The 11,738-nt window shown below is 32.4% G+C and overlaps 1 protein-coding gene across 3 annotated transcripts; it reads left to right on the top strand.

The window, feature by feature from the left end:
* On the top strand, window positions 4,997-11,027 carry LOC107625723 (putative tRNA (cytidine(32)/guanosine(34)-2'-O)-methyltransferase). Of its 3 annotated transcripts, XM_016328425.2 has the most exons (12): window positions 4,997-5,398; window positions 5,688-5,745; window positions 5,834-5,927; window positions 6,329-6,378; window positions 6,754-6,803; window positions 6,995-7,103; window positions 7,405-7,465; window positions 7,558-7,610; window positions 8,497-8,589; window positions 9,186-9,249; window positions 9,897-10,004; window positions 10,447-11,027. In XM_016328425.2, exons 2-12 carry the CDS (start codon window positions 5,719-5,721, stop codon window positions 10,692-10,694), a joined length of 957 nt encoding a protein of 318 aa, XP_016183911.1. In that variant the 5' UTR covers window positions 4,997-5,398; window positions 5,688-5,718; the 3' UTR covers window positions 10,695-11,027. The 3 variants fall into 3 exon arrangements, with proteins under 3 accessions (XP_016183911.1, XP_020971839.1, XP_020971840.1); XM_021116180.1 differs by lacking the exon at window positions 6,329-6,378; XM_021116181.1 differs by lacking the exons at window positions 5,688-5,745; window positions 6,329-6,378 and having other exon boundaries at window positions 5,248-5,398.

Here is an 11,738-nt window from a genome sequence, read left to right as displayed (position 1 = left end):
CCTATCGTGTTGAACGTCTCCACTGACCAAATACGTAAAGGTACTCCATAACATTCTAGCCAAACTCTTCTTGTCTCACTATGTTCCAATTCCTCCCATCTCTATACACTATGAAAGAATTGTAGGAAGCTAGTCATTTTGAATGTGAATGCTTCCTTCGCATTCTTCATAGTATCAAAAACTAGCAAGGCTTTATAAGCTCCAAGTTCTCTGACTTCGACAACTTGAGAAAAATTCTTTCCGATCGCTCTTTGTAGCTATTTGAAGTTAATGGCTATCGTCGTTCCTCCTACCAGACTCCTCAGCAGCCAATCGAAATTCTCTTTTGCTATTGGAATTTCAACCTTCTTCATCCAACCATTTCCATGCAGGTCCTTGACAGATGTATCCTTCTTTATTTCTTCCACTATTGTAGGACTTTTTCCTCTCCTAGGTTGCCTGTTCTCTATATCAGTTCTTGCAATGTCTCCCTTGCGTATCCCGGTGATCTTTCCCTCCATTGGCATTCTATACTTAGCCTCACCTACTGATATTATCTTCCCCCTTATACTTGTATTATGCATTTCTGCTATAGCCTTCATCGCCCCCTTTCATGGTATATCGAACAAACGCAAACAAGTACACCTTCTCATTTTTCAGTTTTTGAGCTAAATAGATGTCATTGATTCGCCCCGTCTAATGGAACAATTGAAATAATTCCTTCTTAGAAATATCTTGTGGCAAATTGGTGATAAAAACAGAGAATGAATCATTTTCCGAACGTAGATACTCTTCTTGATTCCAAACCTTAGGATCCTTTATCTGCAAATCCCTCATAAATACAGATAACATCCATAATTACATGCAACTAACATACAAATATTAAATTAATATTTATTAGTTATTACATTCATACACATATCAATTTTTAGTTATTGTATAAGTAACACATAACATCCGTAATTTCATATTAATCACATCCATAATTTCGTACTCATAACATTCATAATTTCATATATATAATGTCCATAACTAATAAATTTTTATAATTAATATTACCAAATTTTAAATTATGTGTCTTATTGTATTCTTCAAATTATCTTATATGTGCACTACTAATGGATAATGATTTTAATTATTTTAATATTTTTTATTTAATATTTATATGTATGCTTATTTATTAATTTTAATATGATGAGTTAATAATTATTTTTAAAAATTTATTTTTTAATTTTTGTTTATATTTTATTTTTTATTTTTTATTTTCTAATAGTTTATATGTAAAATATGAGTTGTATAGTAGTTGTTAAAATTCTTTAATTTAACATCCATAATTTTATATGTATAACATCTATAATTTTAAACATGTCATTTTTATAATCAATGAGTTGGTACTAATTTATTATTTATTATTTTATTTTGCAATTCAAAAACTAATAATTTTGAATGTTTCTTATTTTCAATAAATAGAGACTAATCAAATTTAAGGACAAATGACTAAAATAAAACATTTGGGGTTACAAATTTATCGAAATACAACTTTTGCATATTACATACACAAATACAAATTTTCACTAAACTATATAAACTGTGAGATGGATCCCACAGATTCTAAATGTACATAAACCGCTACACCCCTCCAGCAATTTATGTTGATATGCAAAATGGCTAGAAATTGCGGCAGGGGTCTGGCGGTTTCTGTGTAAATGTCAAACATGCATAAACCGCGACATGGGTCCAGCGGTTTATGCTTTAGTATAAATACGCGAGAGGGGAGTCGCAGATTATTCAATTTGAGCCATTTTCATATTCTTAGAGAGAGAAAGAGACGTTCTAGAGAGAGGGAGAGAGAAAAGTGTGGTGAGGAAGACAAAGTTCTTCACGTTTAGAGGATTTGGCCATTCTGACTTTGCTGGGGCCAGGACCATGATGGACGAACACGGTCTTTACCGGCTCAAAGGCATTGCACATGTTGCCGGCAACATCAACGAAGAGGTAAGTTTGTTTTCTTTTAGTTATTGAATTTCATATAATATAAAATGTAGTATCGGGTGCAGTAGTTAAAACACATAATTTAGGATTGGCCAGTTTAGGATTCCAAAGTTAAGATGTAAAATTTAAAAGTAGGATCAAATGTTTAAGTAGAATGATGATCCTCTTGTATTTGAGATATAGGATTCAAATTGTAAGGCTTGTAGGGTTGTTGTTTAAGTATCGTATTTAAAAACTAAGATTTAAAATTTTAGCTTTTAAATATGTAAGTTTAAATTTTAATATTATAATTTTAGTTGTTTAGGGTTTAAAATTTAAAGATTAAATTTTGTAAATAGAATCTAATGGTTGTATTTTATGTTCTTAAATTTTAAAATTATAAGTTTAGTATTTGATTATTTTAAATTAAAGATTTGAGTCTTTCTTAAATTTTAAAATTATAAGTTTAGTATTTGATTATTTTAAATTAAAGATTTGAGTCGTATATTTAAGTTTTATAAATTTAAATTTAAAATTATAAGTTTAGTATCTGTCTCCGGTTATAATCTATGGGTTAAACTTGTTAGTGATGGAATTTCATTTAGTTTGGTTATTTCTCTCACATGCTATAGTCAAGTAGGTGTATTTATAGTGTCCGGAGGTAACAGAATATGCCTCTACATGACAGGATCATACCCTATTTAGAGAGGGTTAGTTTGTACCACCTGGCGAGGCTCAACACGAGATGGTTCTGGTTGGATAAGCCCCTATTCAGCGCATTCATTCATCGAGAGGTGGCGTTTTGAGACACACACACTTTTCATATGTCATTCGGGCAGTGCACCATCACGCTGCAGGATGTTGCATACCAGTTGGGATCTATGTTCGGTTACTGGCCGATGGCTTCCAAGTTCAACGTTGAGAAATGTGGCGGGTGTTGCTGCGATAGTTTCTAGCCATTTTGCATCTTAATACAAACCGCTGGAGGGGTATAGCGGTTTATGTACATTTGGAATTCATGGGACCCTCTCGCGGTCTATATAGTTTAGTAAAAAATTACATTTGCGTATGCAATATACAAAAGTTGTATTTCGGTAAATTTGAGACCCAAATGATTTATTTTAGTCATTTGTCCAAATTTAAGATGCTTTTATTTTTTGTAAAATGTATTGAGGTAATTTGAAATTTTTTTAGAATTAAAAATATAAGAATTTAAAAATTTTTATTTGAGAAAAAATTATAGAATTATGAATGTAATAAAGAAAGAGAATTTTCTGAGATATGGTTCACATTAAATTTAAAATTGACTTTTGGTGTAATTAATGATGGAAGATAGTTATAGAAAGAAATTATTGTATTAATTAAGTTAGGAGAGTGATTTACACTTTCTTATCAATGCAAATATTATTAATGATATATCTTTGTTTATTGTCTATAATATTTTGGTTACCTAACATTACTCATATATATATATATATATATACACACACACACTAGGAGTAAATAGTTATTTATGACCATAAAAAATTTGGACGCTGACAAAACTAACCATAAAAAATTAAAATTAAAGTTATACTTATATAAGATAAATTTTTTTCGACAAAAATAATTGATCCTTAAATTTTTATTGATAATTCTGCAACTAATACCCCTCCCTTATCCTAAATTAAGTCATTCCCTTTCTCTTCCTACAATTATCGCCGCCTATCATACCTCCTCCAAAAAGTCTTTGAACTTTGCTAGAATGGCTCGAACTCCAATAGCTGCAGCAACACTACCCCCGCTCAGATGCAACAAATACAAAATGAAAACTAAATCAGTGACCTACACAAAAGGATACAAATAGATAAATAGATGAATAATGAATGTGATAGTACCAGTGGAGAGCAAACGAGTAGTTGCTGCGATTGTTGTTGAAATTCGAGCCATTGTAGCAAAATTTAGAGACTTTTCGAAGGAGATATGGTAGCCGGTAAATGACAGCAACTATAAGGATAGAAAAAGAATGAATCGATTTAAGATAGAAAATGATATTTACGAAATTATTAATAAAAATTTAAAAATTAGTTATTTTTGTCGAACAAAACTTATCTTATATAGATATCATTTTATGTTCAATTTTTCTGATCAATTTTGTCAGCATCTAAATTTTTTATAATATAAAATAACTAATTACTCTATATACTAAGGTTCTGCTACATTTACAAAGGAATGATTCAGAAATGGGGAAACATAATTCTCTTTGGATTAATTTCCATACTTGGAATGCTGGAATTGGTGAACCCATTCCTTATGCAGTTATGCTATTATTTCACCACGGTTCACGGAGAATATTCAATTTGAAGAAATTATATTTACACTATTTTTTTTTTATACTTTTATTGTTATAAATTATACTGATCATCTAATATTTTTTTAATTTTATGGCATAAAAAATAATTTATTTTTTTATTTTTATCAATTATGTTTTGTAAAAAATATATGCACAAAAGTAATATATAAAATATTTTTCTTAAATACGAATGGTATATTTTAAACAAAAACCCAACTCAATCGTCGACTATTTTCATAAAGAACAATACGAATTCATTATAAATAAAAAAGACACCTCGATTCTAATATTATTATTTTGGAACAATATCAACTCTCTATTAAAAAATATGTCACATGACGACAAAAATTAGTTTTTATGAGACTAGTTATTTTCAAAGTAGGTTTATTATTTTTTAAAGCCGGTTCATTTGGTCATTAAGAAACTAGTTTGGCTGATTATTATTCACTGCTAGAGCAGCCATATCTTCCATTTCCACTTCCACCACCGCCATTGCCAAAAGCCCAAAGTTCTCTTGGACATATAAAAAAAAGAAGCTTCCTTCTTTCTTTTATAGTTTTTGGTCAGGCCTCTCTTTCTTTCTTGATTCTGCTTAGGGTTGTTCATGGCCCAGATTAGTCCAAAGGTTCCGTCCATACCCAATTGGTTTGAGTCAAATTTTGTCCGAATTCATTTGGATCCGTCTAAATCCGATATAAAAAAAATCTAGACCCGGCTAAAGATAAAACCAAGGCTCGAGTCAGTGGACACGGTCCGGTTGAACCAGAATTAAAAAATTAGGAGGATTAGGGCACCGGCACACACAGCTTCCACTCCCCGCCTCCCCGGCATTCTTCTTCTTCGTGCTTCACTGCCTCGTCCGTTCTTCGGCCGGTCAGCCACGTCCGACGGCCACCACTAACCACCAGCCAGCCAGCCATATAAGTCACCATCAGTCTACCACAATTCGCAGTTTCGCAGTTTCGCAGCCTCACCAGTCACCAATACGATTCGCCGTCGATCACCGCACCGTCACACCGGATACATCTGGTTCTCTCGTTTCCGTCATCGTTGACGGTTGCTGCCGCTGGCCACTAGCCCGTGGTTGTTCATTGCCAGCAGCGGAGCAGCTAACTGGTAAACCTTTATTTTAATTCTAAAAGCCCATTGTTGTTATTATTGTTGTTGTAAATAATGGGGGTGTTTTGGATAAATCTTTTAAAAAATATATAAATTAAAGATAAAAAGCAAAAACATGAGCAAAAGCAACCCAATCAAAATTAAAGGTCATAAAAACAATCTAGTTCGTTATGGTGTCTTGTTGTTGTTATTGTTGTTTTCCTTTTGTTATGCAAATAAGGTGTTTGATGAAATGCCTTTATGTGTCTATGTGTGTTTTATGGTATTTGTTGTTTTTGCTTTTCAGGATTAGCAGTTTGGAAAGTGAGAGATAAATTATGGGCAAAGCATCAAGGGATAAGAGGGTATTGTAGAGATTGGTTCCCACTTTCTGAATTTGCTGTTTGTGTTTTTGGGCTTCCCTTATATGTTTAGCTGAATTGGCTTTTGCAGGATATATATTACCGGAAAGCAAAAGAAGAAGGTTGGCGTGCTCGAAGTGCCTTTAAACTCCTTCAGATAGATGAGGAGTTCAACATTTTTGAAGGTGCGTGTTTTAATTGGTTATTCAAGGGACATGGAAAATGTTAACTAGCTAGGTGAATTTTTCAGTTTTCTTTTTAAGTTGTTTTATTAATATGTTTTTGTATGGATGGTATTGCCCTCTGTCCTGTATTCATGAGTTTGATAATGTCATTACCCCATTATGTGTTAGCCCAGTAAATAGAAATTGAAGTCAACAATAGACAAGTGACTTACTTACACTCCTTTTTCATGTGACTTCTTGGGATAGATGGATTTCTTACTTGTTCTTGTCTAAGAAATAATGAAATGTTTTCAATTAAAATTTGGTTTTGTACTTGAGTCTACTACAGATTGATATGGCATTGTGATTCCTTATTTCTATGTATGTATTACATTATGTGAAACAAATTCAAATTCTGGCAGGAGTGAAGCGTGTTGTAGATTTATGTGCTGCCCCAGGTAGCTGGAGTCAGGTACTAGTGACTGGAAATGATCACTGTTTTGGTATTTGAATTGTTAACCAATATTATTCATTTAAATTATTTCATATTATGCACAACCACAAATGTTTTGAAAAGCATCTTTTGCTTCAGCAGCAGCAGCAACAAGACCAATCAACTGCATGGTTTTAAGTTTAAAGTACTTTAAACAATGTCATTACTAGACACAACTTTTTGTTTTTAGTTTATTCTGCTGACATTATTTTAACTTTTAACATGATACTTGAGACTGGAACCGAGGTCAGTCCATGACATGGAGATATATCATCAATAGTAGAAGTACTAGAATAGGGATAACAGAGCTTGCACTATATGTCCATCTTCATAACAATCAATTCTTATGTTCAGGTTTTGAGTCGTAAAGTGTATCTCCCGGTTAAACTTGCACCTGATGCAAAGTAAGTTTTCTTTTCTTTGAGAGTGCTTTGTTTCCCACTCATATGTTCTATCGAATTTATAAAATAATCAAATCAATGCTTTTGAATATTCAACGTGAAAGTGGTGTGCTTTATGTTTCTGAACATGATGTAAATCATATCAGCTGGCTTTTTTGTCTTGGTTGTCAAATTTCTCCTCATTTTGATATCAGGGATGAAGATCTTCCTCTTATTGTAGCTATTGATTTGCAGCCAATGGCTCCAATTGAAGGTGTTATCCAGGTGCAGGGTGATATAACTAATGCACGGACTGCTGAAGTGGTAAACAGTAATACTGCTGTCATGCTGTACTATATTTATTTTGTTGGGCTGGGATGAGAATGTTTCACATATGCAATTGGAAAATTATATTTAATCTGTCTTATCTTATTATCTAAGCTGTGTTTCTTTTATATGGAAATTTGATCGAGAGTTCATCCTCCTTTTTATCTTTTTTTTTTTCTTTTCTCATTTCTTTTTTGAACAATGGAACTTGCAGGCTGCATGTTCCATCAGTTAATTTATCTCAATTACCTATTGTACTAAAGTTTGAAAATTGTTTTCTTTATCATTTTTTATTCAGGTCATCAGACATTTTGATGGCTGCAAGGCTGACCTAGTTGTGTGTGATGGTGCTCCGGATGGTAAACAAAATATGATAATTAACTGCGTAGTTATGAAGCATAGCATTTATGTTATTTAAGTAGAAAACATTTAATTGTAAGTGATTTTGCAGTTACTGGGCTTCATGACATGGACGAATTTGTTCAGTCCCAACTCATACTTGCAGTAAGTTTTTTTGTTCCAATAAGTTTTTTTGTTCTTATAACCTTCTCATCTTTTGTTCTTTCATACGTGCTTGTCCTCTAAGGTGCACCACATTGCATTTTTGTTAGGGCTGGAAGTGAGTCAAGCCAGCTCATGAGCCAGCTCGAGCTCGACTCATTAACAGCTCGATAAGCTAAGCTTGTGAGCTGGTGAGCCAAGCTTGAGCCTGAAATTGAGCTCATAAATTAAATGAGCCGAGCTTGAGCTTGGATAAGCTCAGCTCATTAGCTCGTGAGCTGGCTCGATTATATATATATTATAACAATCTTAATTATTTAATATTTATATTTATTTTTTACATGTAATTTTAATATAAGACATAAATAAAAAATTTATAATTTATTAATAGATAAACAATATATAAAATTGATCTTTTCAAATATTTTTAAAAATATATAAGTTATAATTTATTGATATAAAAATATAAATTATGTATCTATGTTTCTCTTATTTGAGCCAGCTCGTGAGCTCGAGCCAGCTCGTGAGCTTTTGGTGAGCCGAGCTTGAGCTTAAGAAATAAGCTCGATTGTTAATGAGTCGAGCCGTGAGCCAAGCTCAATTTTCGTGAGCCGAGCTTGAGCTTGGTCTAGCTCGGCTCACTTCCAGCCCTAATTTTTGTCCTATTCAAATTTGAAATTCAGGAGGAAAAAATTTTTGAGGGTTATGAAGATACTGGCCATTCTTTTGTTATCTCTTGTGAGATATATATATATATATATATATATAATTTTGTTCTCATTTTCAATTAATTCACTTTATTTTCTTAATTGGCTACTAGTTCGGTAATTATATTTGCCTCAAATGGATTTTCCTGGTTACTTGATGCTAACCAGGTTACTCCTTACAGGGTTTGACAATTGTTACCCATGTCCTTAAGGAAGGAGGGAAATTTATAGCAAAGATATTTAGAGGAAAAGATACAAGTCTTTTATATTGTCAGGTATTTAAAATTTCTCCTCAGGCCCTTATTGTAAAGATTGTAGGAAGTTGGAACTTAAGCATTCTTTGCAATTGCTAAGCTAGTATATATTCTACCAGTCATTCTTCTTTGGTACCTATGTTTCACATTGAATGATACTCAAGCCAAAAGGAATGGAAGTCGTCCAAATACTACAAGACTGATGAGATGAATTCTAAAGGGGAAAGTGAGCTGAATGATAAAAATCAACTTAGTACTCTAAAAAATTAAAGGAAAGCTATTGATTCATTTTCTTGAGAAATATAAGTGCACTTGTAAATTTAAAACATTTTCTTTAATAAAAAAAGAAAGTAATATTGCTTCCTTCACTGGTAGCATGCTTTTTGTCTAGTTAGAACTAGAAACCTACTCATGGGTATTCAAAATTTTAGTGTCTACACTTGTACATGTGAATTGTTCATCATAATAAGATATGTGGTAAAGGTGCATCATTGTATTTGTTATTGTTGCAGATCTACATTTATTACACATTTTTTTTTCGTAGCAGCTTTTCATAAATTCCAGTTTTTATTATAAGCTTAGAGTCATCATTACATATTGCCCCTTTCTATTTGCAGCTAAAATTATTTTTCCCTGTTGTTACTTTTGCAAAACCAAAAAGCAGTCGCAATTCCAGCATAGGTAATTTCTTGTTTCCCATTTTCTTACTGTGTTATCTTTTGATATGCATGCTTTTATTCTCTTTACAAGTTTTGACCTGGCTTAGTGTTAAGATATAATAATACTTGTCTATATTCAATGGTTTAGAGTTTAGGGTTTAAGATTTAACTCAAAGTAGGATGAGTCTATGCCATAGCAAGATAAGGCTTTTATTTTCCCCAACAGTTTAAAATTTTGAGAACATAGTTCATAAGATAATACCAGAGTTACTATAACCAAGTGGTCTGAATTTCAGTTTTTTATTTTCCCCCATTCTTTTAAATAAAAGTTCAATTTCAGCTTAAGGTAGGACGAGTCTATGCCATATCCATGCTTCAATAACCAACGGCTCCATGTGAAGGAGTGTGTTAAAGTATTTATTCATTTATTGGGCTATATCTAAGTTATATTCATTTAAGTCTGGTTGACTTGCACCTTCCAATAACTTCTTAATACATATATAAGACAATCTTTTGTCTTTGTATCTCCTTATAAATTATAAGTTGCTCGGAAAAATTTAAATCTCATACACCCTAAACTTTTCAAGTTTCTTTTTTTTTCCTCTCTTTTTTTTCGGTTAGTGGAGGGTTGTGTTTAATAATGCTAATCCCTGGTGTTCAAATTTGCAGAGGCATTTGCAGTTTGTGAAAACTATTCCCCTCCTGAAGGATTCAATCCAAAAGATCTTCATCGCCTTCTTGAGAAGGTTGGAAGTCCCTCAGGGGTAGATGATACAGGTATATTTTAGGTCCTTATATTAAATCTTATGAACATTCTTATAAATAAAAATGTTTCTTCGTTGAATTTACTCCTATGTAAAACCTAATATGCTCAACTATCACACACTCATATATGACACCAACATGTCCAATCACCTTAAGGAGACTTTATTTCACTAGGTAGGGTCAGGTAAATGGGACGCACAGAGAATTGTTATAGATCATATTTGTGTTGAGTCCACCTTATACTTAAAAATCTTTCTTAATAAAGTATTCCAAAGTTTTCTTGGATCACATTGGTCTATCCTCCATTTGATCCACACTCAACATTTTGATGCTATTTGATCCATTAGCCGATCCCATCTGGTAGGATAAGGCTGAGTTACTTGTTCATCGTGTCATGTTCCTAGTCTTGAGTTTTATCATGCAATGTTTTGTTAATGTGTGTGGGGTTTTGCAGATTGTTGTAGTGGGTGGTTGGAAGGCCCTAACAAGGTGTATATACCATTTCTAGCATGTGGTGACCTTAGTGGATATGATTCTGATCGCTCATATCCACTACCTAAAGTTGTTGGGGGAACCTATCAGAGCCTTGATCCTGTTCAGCCCCCAATTGCACCTCCTTACAAGAGAGCATTGGAGTTGAAAAAGGGCACTAGTCAAGGAGGAGGAATCCGAGAACTTGAAAATCTCACATTGGATTCTTGATCATTGTTGCCATTTTGAATTTCTTTTTTGGTTCTTACCATTTGGTATGATTAGTGGAATGACAATTATTAGCGTACGTGTGAACTTTAGTGCTTTTGTTTGTGTTCTGCTTGTGCCATCATTGCCTTGCCTGGCTAAGTCTCTTTTTTGTCACAGTTTTTTAAAACCAATAGTCTTTTTCCCAGCTAAGATTCCAGGATTATTCATAATAGTGGATGACGTTTTCATGTTGTTGCTTTGGTGAAGTTCTTTCAATAGAAACATGGCAGAGACAGAGATAAAAGTGTCAATAGTATATACCCAAATAAAAATAGGTGACAATATTTGGGGGAATATTCATTTTGTTCTCTTTGGAGGTTGAGTCTTGACAAAACTTTAGGGTGTGTAGTTTGCGTTTTTATTTTTTGTCTTTTCAGTATTTTCTGTTTTTAAAATTTTATGAAAAAAATAAAAAAATAATGAAAATAATAAATTTGTATTTTTTATTTTTATCTTTTGTTTTTTTCTTTCATAAAATAAAAAAAAAGGGCTGAAAATGAAAAATGCAAACTAAATACATTCTAAGTTTTGTCTTGAAATAATCCTATAGTTTTTTTGTTTTTAACTTTTATTTTTCATGTTTTCTCTTTTAAAAAATTTGTGAAGGAGAAGGTAAAGTAATGATATTTGGTTGTGTAATAAAAATAAGGTGAACGTTTTTCATCCCATTTTTATTCTCTAATCAAACATATCCTAAAAGTAAAATCTTGTGTATGTTTTCATTATTTCTTTTAACAAAGTCCTAAAATGGGAAATAGTAAAAATACAAAAATAGAAAATAAAAACCTAAGCCAAATAGTTCCTTGCAGATTCGAATTTTGGAATAAATTTTACTGAAAAAGAATATTTATCTTTTTCAGACACTATTAGGTGAGAGTTTCTAGCACTCAGCTTTTGTGCTCTTTTCTCTTCTTTCTAATTGAAGTTTGGGATCACTGTACTTGACCTTATCAATGCCGTAGATCGTTGGTAAGGTAAAGGTTTTTGAAAGGAAGGTTGGGTGTT

This window comes from Arachis ipaensis, chromosome B02, assembly GCF_000816755.2.
Source record: "Arachis ipaensis cultivar K30076 chromosome B02, Araip1.1, whole genome shotgun sequence".
Taxonomy (NCBI): Eukaryota; Viridiplantae; Streptophyta; class Magnoliopsida; order Fabales; family Fabaceae; genus Arachis; species Arachis ipaensis.
This window is presented reverse-complemented; position numbering and strand designations above follow the sequence as displayed.

Coding starts and splice junctions, on each gene's coding strand:
- LOC107625723 (XM_016328425.2), top strand. CDS start 5,719: ATGGGCAAAGCATCAAGGGATAAGAGG. Junction 7,104..7,404: donor ATGCACGGACTGCTGAAGTG/GTAAACAGTAAT, acceptor TTTTTTATTCAG/GTCATCAGACATTTTGATGG. Junction 10,005..10,446: donor CTCAGGGGTAGATGATACAG/GTATATTTTAGG, acceptor GGGGTTTTGCAG/ATTGTTGTAGTGGGTGGTTG.